We start from the raw sequence: 14477 nt of genomic DNA on the forward strand, positions 1-14477 counted from the left end.
AGGTCATATTTTCCTGTTTTTCTTTCTTGCCTGGTAAGTTTTGATTGTATGCTGAGCATTATCGGGTGCTGGCTTTGTTATGTTCCCTTAAGGAGTGTTAGGTTTTGTTCTGGGATGCTGTTAAATTACTTGTGGATTGGTTTGAGCCTTGCAAGACTTACATTTAAGCTTCGTTATGGTGGTGGTTCCAAGGTGGACTTTGTTCCGGGGCTATGCGAATCTCATTACTAAGGTGTAACTCTTCTGAGGACTCTACCTGATGCCGCATATATTTTCTACTCTTGCTGGTGGGAGCACAAACTATCCTGTCATGTGTGAGCTTTGGGGATTATTTGGCCTACTATTTTCCAGTGGTTCCTTCCCTGGTCACACGTTGGTTTCCTCCATGCATATGCAGATCAGTATTCAGCCAAGACTTGAGAGGGTCCATCTGCTAATCTCTGTGCAGCTGCCTCCTTTCTGGTATTCTTCCCTGGAATTCCTATCTACCTCAATCTCCCAGAACTCCAGTCTCTGTCTCTCAACTCAATAGGACAGCAAGGCTCAGTTTTGGTTCTTTCTCTCTGTGCTGTGGCGTGAAACTACTTCTAGACAGTAAGCTGGGGCAATTGTAGGGATCACCTTGTTTGTTGTACTTCTCAGAGATTGTAATACTATGCTGCATCTTTCCCATTGTTTGAAAATTGTTGTTTTATGTATTTCGCCTACTTTTCTTGCTGTTTATAGTAGGAAGATAATTTTAATAGCAGTTAATCTCATGGGCCAAATTGTAAGATTTTAAACAGGGGAGTTCCTTGATCAGATTTGTATTCTCCCTAGTGCTATATGAAGGACAATTTGAAGATAATAGAAGGCTGAAAGACTAGGTAAGAGGCTGTTGTAATAGTCAAAGAGAGATGATGAAGGTCTGAGCTAAAGCAGTGGGAGAAAGGATGGATAACGGTATAGAATAAAAGAAACATAGTTGATGAGGGATGGATTGCTAGGAATGAGGAAAGAAAAAAAGTCAAGTTTGTTGCTAGGTTTCTAATATGTTTGTCATCAACTGAGATAGAGAATTTAAGAAGAGGGCTAGATGTGGGAAGATGATAATGAACTAGTGTTGGCATTTAGAGTTTGAGGGGTCTGTAGGACAGTCACATAAAGATCTCCAGCAGGTGGGTTTGAATCTGAGTTCCTGAGTTAAAGTCTGGGCTACAGATAAAGATTTAAGAGTCTTCTGTGTAGAGTTGGTGATTAAAACCATGAGAATCGATAAGCTCACTTATAGTTCTGGAGATTGGGAAGAGCATTGGGGTCAGGATGAGAAGGATCAACATTTAAGGATCAGAAAGGGAGGACGACAAAGGAGTCAAGGAAGGAATCAGAAAGATATTTAAGAGTTCCAAAAGAGCAAAAGACTCGAAAATGTTTATAGCCTGAATGGGGGGTGGGGGGGGGGCGGTGGGAGAGGAGACCATAAGTGGAGAGATGAAAAATCAAGGAGTGATCAGGGATGACTGGCAATGGAAGAGACAGGAAGAGAGACAGAATTCATTCCAAATATAATCTAATGCAACTACTTGTATGTTAAATAAATAATTACCTAAAACTTTGTTTTAAGGCTGTAGTTTAAAGTAGGCCCAAATAAATCAGTTGACTTCCTACATTTATCAAAGCTAGTACTCTTTATTTAATCTAATATGTACTTATTGAGCACTTTTTTTTTCCTAGGTACTATGTTTTATGTTAGGTTGGCATTATGAGGCATAAGCTGAGGGATAAAAAGATTATCTGACATGGACCTAGTTCTCTGTGAACTTGCAGCTAGATAAAACATATAACTATAATACGCAGGGTACAAAGTGATGGGGAAGGATTAAAGTGCGGTGGAGGTTCAGAGAGATTGACTTTACACTGGGGGCCCAGGGGAGCAGAAACATGTGAATTGAGCCTGGGAAGATGGATAGAGATGAAAGATTAAGAGCGAAGGCACAATGCAAGAAACCTTAGGTCACTGTCAACTAATAGATTGGCCTCCTGAGATTAAGGGTTGTAACTGATTTATCTTTATAGAGCCTCATACATTGTTTTGCATGTAGTACTCACTCAATTAAGATTTGCTGTAGGAATTTGGCTTGATAAGCAGGGAAATCATGATTGTCAAATTACTTATTCTAGAGCTATGCCTGTGCTATCCTCAGTAATAAAGCAGAAACTAATTTAACATGAGCATTCCTCTGTCTCTCTGTAATACAGGTAATAGAAGTATATCTGATTTTTGAGGATGGAAATTAGAGCTTATAAATAAACCAAATACATGTAATTTATAGTGTTCACTGTAATATATGTGAAAATATTTTAAACAATCTAAATGTGGAGATCCTAAAGAATTTGATTAAAGCAACACAGCTTCTTTGGGATCTATTTTAAATGATATTGAAACCAAGTTTTAGATAATAACTTTATTAGCACATAAGCAGTTACATTTGTTATATATATATATATTTTTGTGTGTGTGTGTGCATGTGGTAAATATACAGGTAACACAACATTTGCCATTTCAGCAATCTTCGCATGTACAGTTCAGTGATGTTAAATATGTTTGTGTTGTCCCACAATCACCATTAACTATTCTCACATTTTTCCGTTATCTTTAACAGAAGCTTATTGTACCTAAGTGTTGTGTCTTCCTCCCACCCACCCCCTGTAACTAATAGACTTTGATACACTTGCCTATTTGTTTTATGTTTTGAAATGGACTAGTCATACTTATGGGATTAAAAAATACCTTCTTGATGTATAGTTGCTTTAGATTAACCAGGGTGATTTTTAAGAAAAGGTAGTATTTGGTAGCTGTGTCTCTATATTTGCTTTTGTAAATTTTAGGGAATCAGCTAGACTTAGAATACAGATTTTATTGGTGGAATTATTTAGTTATTTTGGAGAGATTCTATTTAATATGACACCTGTGATTTAAAATGGACAGACAGAAAATGTGAGGAGTTAGAAAAATGGCATAATAATAGGTCATATCTTTTCTTGTTGACCTTGGAAGAGGAACTAATCAACAATATTTGTTAATATAAGGTAGGATGTATTAATTTAGGATTACACTAGAAAATAATTCAAGAAATTAAGAAGGTAGAGGATGTTGGTACATGACAATTTTGCATTCTTGATTGTTTACAAATATTTGAATTAAGTGTAACTTGATTTTGTCCATTGTTTGATACTGATAACCAAAGCAAATTTGAAGTTGTTTTCTATTAATTTGACATGTGTTATCCTTGCCTCATAAATTCCTAGAGCAGGAAAGGAGATGAAATTATTTAATTTGATCCAGCCTCCATTTTGTAGATGGTGAAAGTGAGATTAGACTGTTTGTTTAAATGACCTGCAGAGAATTATGGAGACAGGTCACCTTTTTATGTGAGTGAATTGGCAACAAAAACTCATGAAATCTCACAGGCTTCACTTTGCAGTTGACTGAAAATAAACTTCCACAAATTAAAACAAACTTTTGTTTATTAAATCATTATAAATATAATTTAAAAATAATTTTCTAAATCTTGTTTTGCAGGTAAGTAAGCAAGCAAAGTAACTGCATTAAAATTCTTTTCTTTTCTTTTTCTTTCTAATGATAGGACCAGACCTATTATCAGTCATTTCAGGTTTCAGAATATGGTAAGAATTCCTCAACTTGCTTTGAAAGAGAAAATTTAAAAAATTTTTACATAGATAAGAGAAATTATCAAGAAATATGTTAAGGTGAAAATCTCAATGGAGGTCAAATTCTGATATTCTTATAGGCCTAAACATATCTTTTTCTTTGTGAAAGGTATAAAAGCTCATTATAAAGAAAAAGTAGAAAAAAATTACCCATAGTCCAATATGTCAGTCTTTTTGCTTATGTGCAGTTTTTCTGTAATTCTACTTTGTTGTGACGATAACATATTTAGAAGTCTTTACTGTGTTCTTTTTTCTTTTAACTGAACATCAATTATTGTTTTTTTTTATTTTTCATTTGGTCAGCACTGGTGAAGGCAGCCTGTTTAAGGCAGGTGAATCCTTTTTTTTGGAGCTGCCACACTATAATATTGCAGCTGGTAACATGCGGGTAAAAAAAGCATTAACCAACTATTTTGTTGGTGGATAGAGAGGAAAAAGAGATAAGAGTGAATGCACAGAATCTCAGTATTAGTTTATGATTTAAAAAGTGATTCGAGCATATAGTTGAGCTTTTTCATGTATTTGCGCTCCAAAAAACCCATTGCCGTCGAGTCTCTTCTAACACTGGAACTGCCCAATAGGGTTTCCCAGGAGCAGCTGGTAGATTCAAACTGCTGACCTTTTGGTTAGCAGCCGTAGCTCTTAACTACTGCAGCACTTCAGGGAGTGAAATTTCTGGAAAGTAGTTTGTTTACACCTTTGTGACTCAGGCCCCACGTATTTCACACAGCCTTGTTGGAGCTAAGCCTCGTGACCATCATCGGCCAAGTTTTTTCTATCATGGATCGGTCAGTAGATACCTTAGGCTTTGTGGGCCATATCTCTCTGTCATAACTATTTAACTCTGCAATTGTAGTATGAAAGCAGCCATAGACAATATGTAGTGAATGAGTGGCTGTGACCTAATAGAATTGTATTTATGGACATTAAAATTTGAATTTTATATTAATTTTAACAGGAAATGTTCTTTGACTTATTTTCAACCATTTAAAAATGTAAAAAACGTTCTTAGCTCATGCAAGCCATAGTTTGCGGACTCCTAATCTGGAACTTTGGGCCACTAACCAATTGTAGGGAGCCTTGGTGGCGTAGCGGTTAAGAGCTTGCCTTTTAACCAAAAAGTCGGCAGCTCAAATCCACCAGCCACTCCTTGGAAACCTTATGAGGCAGTTCTACTTTGTCCTGTTAGGGTTGCTATGAGTTGGAATTGACTTGATGGCAGTAGGTTTGGTTTAACTACTTGCAGAGCCCTGGTGGTGCAGTGGTTAAGCGCTCTGACTGCTAACTGAAAGGTTGCTCCTCGGGAGAAAGATGTGGCAGTCTGCTTCCATAAGGATTTACAGCCTGGAAACCCTATGTGGCAGTCCTACTCTGTTCTGTAGGGTTCTTTGAGTCAGAATATACTGGATGGTAATGGGTTTTGGGTAACTACTTTATGAAATTTTAGAAAATGTTACAAAAATTAATTTTGCTGCTTTTTTCCTTTTTAAACACGGCTACTAGAAAAGTTAAAATGACATGTGGCTCAGAGTATATTTCTTTTGGACAGTGTTGATCTAGAAGAATAGATCAGAGAAAGCCAATGTTTTAATAAGATATTTTCTTTTTATATAGTGGTGGTGCAGGTGAGAAATTCGTTACCAACCTACATACAGCAGGCATTTGAATTTCCATGTACTCACTGTCTACCTCTGGGTGGCCCTAACTCCTCTGCTAGTGGCTGACCTTGAAGGAGGGTCATAGTTGACCCATGTGACTTTTGTGGCCTTCCTGTCCTGGTTGATCTTTTTGTCCTGATTGATCTAGAGTCCAGTAGTCTGTTGCAACACTGCAGGCCTCAGCATGGTTTGGGGCTGGAGCTCTGCCCTATACTGTTGACCCATTGGCCTTCTTGATATTTCTTTTATGTTAATTAAATGGTAAGATGCCTTGTTATGAGAGTTTGATGATTTATTTCTTTGGTCAGTGAAGTTAGAGAAAAAAAAATTTTATAGACTGAAAGAAAACAAAAATTTTTAATCTCGAGTGCTTTATATCAAGTGGTATTAGTATTTATAAAATATTTCATATTCTATTTATATAAATATGACCACAGTAGAGGTTTCTAATTTTGCACGGAAACAAAGGACTTTTATCTGTGTGTTAGTATGTATTTGGGTCATTATGAATCTAAGTTTAATAAGTACCAATTTTCAATTGCTTCAGTACAACTCTATTCTCTATTTTGTTAAGTTGAAGATGATAGTAAAAGAAATTCTTTAAAAGATTTGCCCTTGCTTTTCTTTTCTAGTCTTACCAAAATTTGAAGTTACTTTGCAGACACCATTATATTGTTCTTTGAATTCTAAGAGTTTAAATGGTACCGTCGTGGCAAAGTAAGTATTTTTCTTTTTATGTGACTGTAAATTGTTATTAAACTGTATGACAAATAACTCATTATATACTCTAAAATATGAAGACAATGTTTTGCTTACAAAAATGCCCTAGTAGGCAATGAAGAAATGTCTGTAATCAATAAGCATGTAGCAGATCTCTACTGGTCTTTCCATTCATCTCTCTGCTTATAAACTGATTCAGTTCTAAAATCTTTCCCACGAACTAGTGTCTTTCCAAGACTAATCAAAGGATTTGCCCTATAGTTTGTGCCATTAAAAAAAAAAAAGTTGTATTTTTATTTATTCTCCATCTAGCTGATGTGAAATTGAGGTCACTTACCTCTTCTTAAATCATGTATGTGTGTGTATATATATAAATATACATATTTTTCATATACATGATATATAAAAAAGTGTGTGTATATATTATATGACATATATGTGATATCATATATATGCATGTGTGTATGTGTATATATATATATATATATATATATGGAAACCCTGGTGGCATAGTGGTTAAGTGCTACGGCTGCTAACCAAAGGGTTGGCAGTTTGAATCCACCAGGTGCTCCTTGGAAACTCTATGGGACAGTTCTACTCTGTCCTATAGGGTTGCTATGAGTTGGAATCGACTCGACGGCCCTGGGTTTTTTGTTTTGGTATATATATATATATATATGTTTTTTTCCTGTCAGTAATGGAGGTTGAGATGTTGGGGGAGGAAATTGGTTCTCTTCTTGCATTTAGCAGATGAGTCAATAATCTCCTTTCATCCATTTCACAAAAATATAGCATTTATTTTGCTACAAGAAGTATCATCAGTTTTAGACTAGTGGTTTTCAAAAGTACCATCTAGGGTTGTTCTCATGTAATCCATGGACTGGTCTCTTGTAGCTTTTACTTTTATGTGTATATATGCACACACACACACACATATATTTTTATCGTGCTTTAGGTGAAAGTTTACAGCTTAAGGTAGTTTCTCATACAAAAATTTATACACACATTGTTATGTGACCCTAGTTGCTATCCCTGTAATGTGACAGCACACTCCCCCTTTCCACCCTGGATTTCCTGAGCCCATTCAACCAGCTCCTGTCCCTTTCTGCCTTCTCATCTCGCCTCCAGACAGACGCTGCCCATTTAGTTTTATGTATCTAATTGAACTAAGAAACACACTCTTCACAAGTATCATTTTATGCCTTATAGTCGTCTAATCTTTGTTTGAAGTGTTGGCTTCAGGAATGCTTTTAGTTATTGGTTGACAGGGACTGGGGGCCATGTCTTCTGGGGTTTCTCTAGTCTCAGTCAGACCATTAAGCCTGGTCTTTTTATGTGAATTTGAATACTGCATGCTACTTTTCTCTTGCTCCATCAGAGACTCTGTGTTTTGTTCTCTGTTAGGGCAGTCGTTGGTGGTAGCCGGGCACCATCTAGTTCTTCTGGTCTCAGCCTGGTGGAGTCTGGTTTATGTGGCCCCTTTTGTCTCTTCGGCTAATAGTTTTCTTGTTTCTTTGGTGTTCTTCAGTCTCCTTTTCTGTAGGTGGATTGGGACCAATTGGTGCATCTTAGATGGCTGCTTGCTAGCTTTTAAGACCCCAGACGCCACTCACCAAAGTGAGATGTGGAACATTTTCTTAATAAACTTTGTTATGCCAATTGACTTGGATGGCCCCGGAAACCATGGTCCCCAGACCTTCTCCCCTGCTACTCTGTCCCTCAAAGTGTTTGGTTGTATTCAGGAAACTTCTTAGCTTTTGGTTTAGTCCAATTGTGCTGACTTCCCCTGTATTATGTGTTGTTCTTCCCTTCACCTGAGATAATTCTTGTCTACTGTCTAGTTAGTGAATTCCCCTCTCCCTCATTCCCCACCCTTGTAACCATCAAAGAATGTTTTCTTCTGTGTTTAATCCTTTTCTTCAGTTCTTGTAATAGTGGTCTCATATAATATTTGTCCTTTCGTGACTGACTAATTTCACTCAGCATAATGCTGTCCAGATTCATCCATGTTATGAGATGTTGTGAGGATTCATTGTTGTTCTTTATCGTTGCATAGTATTCCATTGTGTGACTATACCATAATTTGTTATTTGATGGGTACCTAGTTTGTTTCTATCTTTTTGCTATTATGAACAGTGCTGCAGTGAACATAGGTGTGCGTATATCTATTTGTGTGAGGGCTCTTATTTCTCTAGGGTATATTCCAAGGGGTGGGATTGGTGAATCGTGTGGTACATCTATTTCTAGCTTTTTGAGGAAGCGCCAAATCGAATTCCAAAGTGGTTGTACCATTTTACATTCCCACCAGCCTTGTATAAGTGTTCCAGTCTCTCTACAACCTCTCCAACATTTGTTATTTTGTGATTTTTGGATTAATGCTAGACTTGTTGGGGTGAGATGTTATCTCATTGTAGTTTTGATTTGCATTTCTCTGATGACGAATGGAAACCCTGGTGGCGTAGTGGTTATGTGCTATGGCTGCTAACCAAAAGGTTGGCAGTTCGAATCTGCCAGGTGCTCCTTAGAAACTCTATGGGGCAGTTCTACTCTGTCCTATAGGGTCGCTATGAGTCGGAATTGACTTGATGGCAGTGGGTTTGGTTTGGTTGGTTTTAATGACTAATGATCGTGAGCATTTCCTCATGTATCTGTTAGCCACCTGAATGTCTTCTTTGGTGAAATGCCTGTTCATATCCTTTGCTCACTTTTTAATTGGGTTACTTGTCTTTCTGTTGCTGAGTTTTTGCAGTATCTTGCAGATTTTAGAGATTAGACCCTGATTGGATATGCCATAGCCAAAAATTTTTTCCCAGTCTGTAGGTTGTCTTTTTACTCTTTTGGTGAAGTGTTTTAACAAGCATAAGTGTTTGATGTTTAGAAGCTCCCAGTTATCTAGTTTCTCTTCTGGTGTTTGTGTGGTGTTAGTTATGTTTTGTATTCTGTTTATGCCATGTTTTAGGGCTCCTAGCATTGTTCTGTTTTTTCTCCCATGATCTTTATTGTTTTAGATTTTATTTTTAGGTCTTTGATCCATTTTGAGTTAGTATTTGTGCATGGCGTGAGGTATGAGTCTTGTTTCATTTTTTTGCAGATGGATATCCAGTTATGCCAGCACCATTTGTTAAAGAGACTGTCTTTTACCCATTTAATGGACTTTGAGATTTTGTTAAATATCATCTGCTCATAGGTGGGTGAATTTACATCTGGACTCTCAATTCTGTTCATTGTTCTATGCATCTGTTGTTGTACTGTTACCAGGCTGTTTTGACTATAGTGACGGTATAATAGGTTCTAAAATCAGATAGTGTGAGTTCCCCCAGTTTGTTCTTCTACTTCAGTATTGCTTTACTTATCTGGGGACTCTTCCCTTTCCATATGAAGCTGGTGATTTGTTTCTCCATCTCATACAAAATATCATTGGAATTTGAATTGTGATTGCATTGTATCTGTAGATCGCCTTGGGTAGAATTGATATTTTCACAATGTTGAGTTTTCCTATCCACGAGCAAGGCATGTTTTTCCACTTATATAGGTCTCTTTTGGTTTCTTGCAGTAGTGTCTTACAGTTTTCTCTGTATAATCTTTTACATCTCTGGTTAGATTTGTTCCTAAGTATTTTATCTTCTTGGGGGCTATTGTAAGTGGTATTGATCTGGTGATTTACTTTTTGAAATTCTCTTTGTTGGGGTAGAGGAATCCAGCTGATTTTTGGATGTTTATCTTGTATCCTCAAACTTTGCTGAAATATTCTGTTAGTTCCAGGGGTTTTCTTGTGGATTCTTTGGGGTTTTCTGTGTATAAGATCATATCATCTGCAATAGGGATACTTTTACTTCTTCCTTACCGATTTGGATGCCCTTTATTTCTTTTTCTTGCCTAATATCTGTGGCTAGGACCTCCAGCACGATGTTGAATAAGAGTGGTGATAAAGGGCACCCTTGTCTGGTTCCTGTTCTCAGGGGGAATGTGTTCAGACTCTTTCCGTTTAGGATCATGTTGGCTGTTGGTTTTGTATAGATGCCCTTTATTATGTTGAGGAATTTCCCTTCTATTCCTATTTTGCTGAGAGGTTTTTTTTTTTTATCGTGAATGGGTGTTGGACTTTGTCAAATGCCTTTTCTGCATCAATTGATAAGATCATGTGATTCTTGTCTTTTGTTTTATTTATATGATGGATTATATTGATTGTTTTTCTAATGTTGTACCATCCCTGCATGTTGTTGTTGTTAGGTGCTGTCGAGTCGGTTCCGACTCATAGCGACCCTATGCACAACAGAACAAAACACTACCCGGTCCTGAGCCATCCTTACAATTGTTGTTATGCTTGAGCTCATTGTTGCAGCCACTGTGTCAATCCACCTTGTTGAGGGTCTTCCTCTTTTCTGCTGACCCTGTACTCTGCCAAGCATGATGTTCTTCTCCAGGGACTGATCCCTCCTGACAACATGTCCAAAGTATGTAAGACGCAGTCTCGCCATCCTGCTTCTAAGGAGCATTCTGGTTGTACTTCTTCTAAGACAGATTTGTCTGTTCTTTTGGCAGTCCATAGTATATTCAATATTCTTCACCAACACCACAATTCAAAGGCGTCAACTCTTCTTTGGTCTTCCTTATTCATTGTCCAGCTTTCACATGTATATGATGTGGTTGAAAATACCACGGCTTGGGTCAGGCGCACCTTAGTCCTCAGGGTGACATCTTTGCTCTTCAACACTTTGAAGAGGTCCTTTGTAGCAAATTTACCCTGCATACCTGGTATGAATCCCACGTGGTCATGGTGAATTATTTTTTCGATATGTTGTTGAATTCTTTTGGCTAGAATTTTGTTGAGGATTTTTGCATCTATGTTCATGAGGGATATTGGTCTGTTAATTTTCTTTTTTTGTGGTGTCTTTACCTGGCTTTGGTATCAGGGATATGCTAGCTTCGTGGAATGAGTTTGGGAATATTCTATCCATTTCTGTGCTCTGAAATATCTTTAGTAGTAGTGGTGTTAACTCTTCTCTGAAAGTTTGTTAGAATTTTCCAATAAAGCCGTTAGGGTCAGGGCTTTTTTTTGCTGGGAGTTTTTTAAAATTATTTCTTCAATCTCTTCTTTTGTTACAGGTTTATTTAGTTGTTCTACCTCTGTTTGTGTTAGTTTAGGTAGTAGTGTGTTTCTAGAAATTTGTCATCTCCTCTAGGTTTTTAAATTTGTTGGAGTACAATTTTTCATAGTATTATGTTATGATTCTTGTAATTTCATTTGGGTCTGTTGTAATATATCGCCCATCTCATTTCCTATTCGGGTTATTTGCTCCCTCTTCTGTTTTTTCGGTAGTCAGTTTGGCCAGTGGGCTATCAATGTTGTTGATCTTTTCAAGATTTTTTTTTTTTCTGTTTTTTCTTTAGTCAGTTTGGCCAGTGGGCTATCAATGTTGTTCATCATTTCAAGGAACCAACTTTTGGTCTTGTTAACTCTTTCCATTGTTTTTCTGTTCTGTATTTCATTTAATTCTGCTTTAATTTTTATTATTTCCTTTCGTCTGGTGCCTGAGGGCTTCTTTTGCTGCTTTGTTTCTATTTGTTTAAGCTGTAGGGTTAATGTTTTGATTTTGGCCCTTTCTTCTTTTTCGATGTGTGGATTTATTGCTATAAATTGACCTCTAAGCACTGCTTTTGCTGTGTCCAAAGGTTTTGGTAGGATGTGTTTTTATTCTTACTTGATTCTGTGAGTTTCTTTATTCTGTCCTTAATTTCTTCTGTAACCCAGTAGTTTTTTAGCAAGATGTTGTTCTGGTTCCATGTATTTGATATTTTTTTTCCTTGCTTTCTCTGTTATTGATTGCTATTTTATGGCTTTATGGTCAGAAAAGATGCTTTGTAATATTTCAGTGCCTTGGATCCTGGTAAGGCTTGCTTTGTCACCTAATATGTGGTCTATTCTGGAGAGTGTTCCATGTGCATTGGAAAAGAAAGTATACTTGGCTGCTGTTGGGTGGCGTGTTCTGTATATGTCAATGAGATCAAGTTGGTTGATTGTGGCATTTAGATCTTCTGTGTCTTTATTGAGCTTCTTTCTGGATGTTCTGTCCACTGAAAGTGGTATGTTGAAGTCTCCTGCTATTATTGTGGAGCTGTCTATTTCTCTTTACAATGCTGTTAAAGTTCGTTTAATGTATTTTGGGGCCCTGTCGTTGGGTGTGTAAATATTTATTATTGTTATGTCCCCCTGATATATTGACCCTTTAATCATTAATAGCGTCCTTCCTTATCCTTTGCTGCGGATTTTGCTTTGGTCTATTTTGTCAGAGATTAATATTGCCACTCCTGCTCTTTTTTGATTGTTGTTTGCTTGATATATTTTTTTCCATCCTTTGAGTTGTAGTTTGTGTCTTTAAATCTGATGTGTGTCTCTGGTAGGCAGCATATAGGCTGATCATGTTTTTTTAATCTATTCTGCCACTCTCTGTCTCTTTATTGGTGCATTTAGTCCATTTATATTCAGTGTAATTATTGATAGGTATGAGTTTCTTTTCTTTTTCGTGAGTTTAGTGCTGCCATTTTGATGTTTTTTTTTTTGTGTGTGTTTTGTTGACAGTTTCTTTGTTCCAGTTAATTTTCTGTGCTGAGTTGTTTTTCTTTATGTATTTTCTTTTAATCTTTTTCATTGTTGTTGATTTTGTATTTGCTGAGTCTTTATATTTCTCTTGTTTATTTCGATGTGTAGGATTGTTAGTTTCCTTTGTGGTTACCTTTACATGTACCTCTATTTTTCTAAGTTTAAACCAATTTTTTATTTCTTGATATCGCCTTGGCTTCCTCTCCATGTGAAAGATCTATGACTACGTTTTTTAGTCCCTATTTTTTTTTTTTTACATATCGACATCTCTGTTTCCCTATTTTCAGTGTTTTAGCTTTGATTTATTTTTGTGAGTTCCCTATCTGGATTGATACCTGGTTGTTCTGTCCTGTGTTCTAGTCTTGGGTTGTCATCCAATGTTATTGATTTTCTAACTAAATAGGGAGGATTCCCTTTAGTATTTCTTATAATTTTGGTCTGGTTTTTACAAATTCCCTAAACTTCTGTTTATCAGGAAATGCCCTAATTTCTCCATCATATTTGAGAGACAGTTTTGCTGGATATATAATTATTGGTTGGCAGTTTTTTTACTTAAAGCCTTTATGTATATCATCCCATTGCCTTCTTGTCTGCATGGTTTCTGCTGCTTAGTCAGAGCTTAGTCTTATTGACTCTCCTTCGTAGGTGACTTTTTGTTTATCCCCAGCCACTCTTAAAATTCTCTGTTTATCTTTGGTTTTGGCAAGTTTGATTAGGATATTTCTTGGTGACTTTCTTTTGTGATCTGCCTTGTGTGGGGTTTGATGAATTTCTTGTATATATATCTTCTTGTCTTTTACAATATTAGAGAAGTTTTATGCCAATGAATCTTCAACAATTCTCTCTGCATTTTCTTTTATCCTCCCTGTTCTGGGACTCCCATCACTTGTAGGTTATTCCTCTTGGTAGAGCCTCACACAATTCTTAGGGTTTCTTCATTTTCTAAAATTCTTTTATCTGATTTTTCCTCAGATAAATTGGTGTCAAGTACTTTTATCTTCAGTCTCACTAATTCTAACTTCCATTGCTTCAGTTCTGCTCCTATGACTTTCTATTGCATTGTATAATTCTGAAATTTTGTTAATCTTTTGAATTTCTTTTTGCTGTCTGTCTATGGAGTCTTGCAGCCTGTTAAATTTGTCATTATGCTTTTGTATAACCTTCTTAAGTTCCTCTGACTCTGTGATCCTTGGCTTGGTCTGTGTTTTGCCTGATCTCCTTCCAGATCTCTTGAAGAGCTCTGAATATTAATCTTTTGAATTTTACCTTCAGTAACTTCAAGAAGTTATCTTCCCGAAGGTTTCTTGGTTCTTTGTTTTGGTTGCTTGCTGAAGCCATCACGGTCTGCCTCTTTATGTGATTTGATATTGACTGTTGTTTCTGAGCCATCAATAAGTTATATTTATTTTATGTTTGCTTATTGTGCCCTAGCTTCTTGTTTTGTTTTGTTTTAATATACCCAAATAGGCTGTTCATGTGGGCTAGTTTGATTATTGGCATTGTTTAAGCTCTCATGTCCTGTCAGCAGGTGGTTAGAGCTGTTACTAGGTGTGAGAACCCAGAAGCCTGTTTACTTTTCTTCTGTGGATTCAGCTCAGGTTTCCAGGTCGTTGGTCACTGAGTGCATCGTGCAGGCTCTCACCTACAGTCCTAGATGGGCAGGGGTGATTGGAGTAGGCACAGGTATCTGGCTGCAGTAGGGGGTCATGTGCTGAGCAAGGTGTGGGGCTGACGGCTGTCTCTGAGTGTCTGGACGGAAGGTGTGTCCCTGTCCCCTAGAACACATA

General features: G+C 37.0%; 1 protein-coding gene across 4 annotated transcripts in view; it reads left to right on the plus strand.

Moving 5' to 3' along the window:
* Positions 1 to 14477, plus strand: part of CD109 (CD109 molecule) — a 227911-nt gene that overhangs the window by 125655 nt on the left and 87779 nt on the right. For all 4 annotated transcript variants that reach the window (XM_064288035.1, XM_064288033.1, XM_064288038.1 and 1 more), the window contains 2 exons: positions 3627 to 3666; positions 6002 to 6086. In XM_064288035.1, coding sequence (XP_064144105.1) covers positions 3627 to 3666; positions 6002 to 6086 — 125 coding nt within the window. The remainder of the gene's footprint in view (positions 1 to 3626; positions 3667 to 6001; positions 6087 to 14477) is intronic.

The sequence above is a fragment of the Loxodonta africana genome, chromosome 1 (genome assembly GCF_030014295.1).
Source record: "Loxodonta africana isolate mLoxAfr1 chromosome 1, mLoxAfr1.hap2, whole genome shotgun sequence".
Classification (NCBI taxonomy): domain Eukaryota; kingdom Metazoa; phylum Chordata; class Mammalia; order Proboscidea; family Elephantidae; genus Loxodonta; species Loxodonta africana.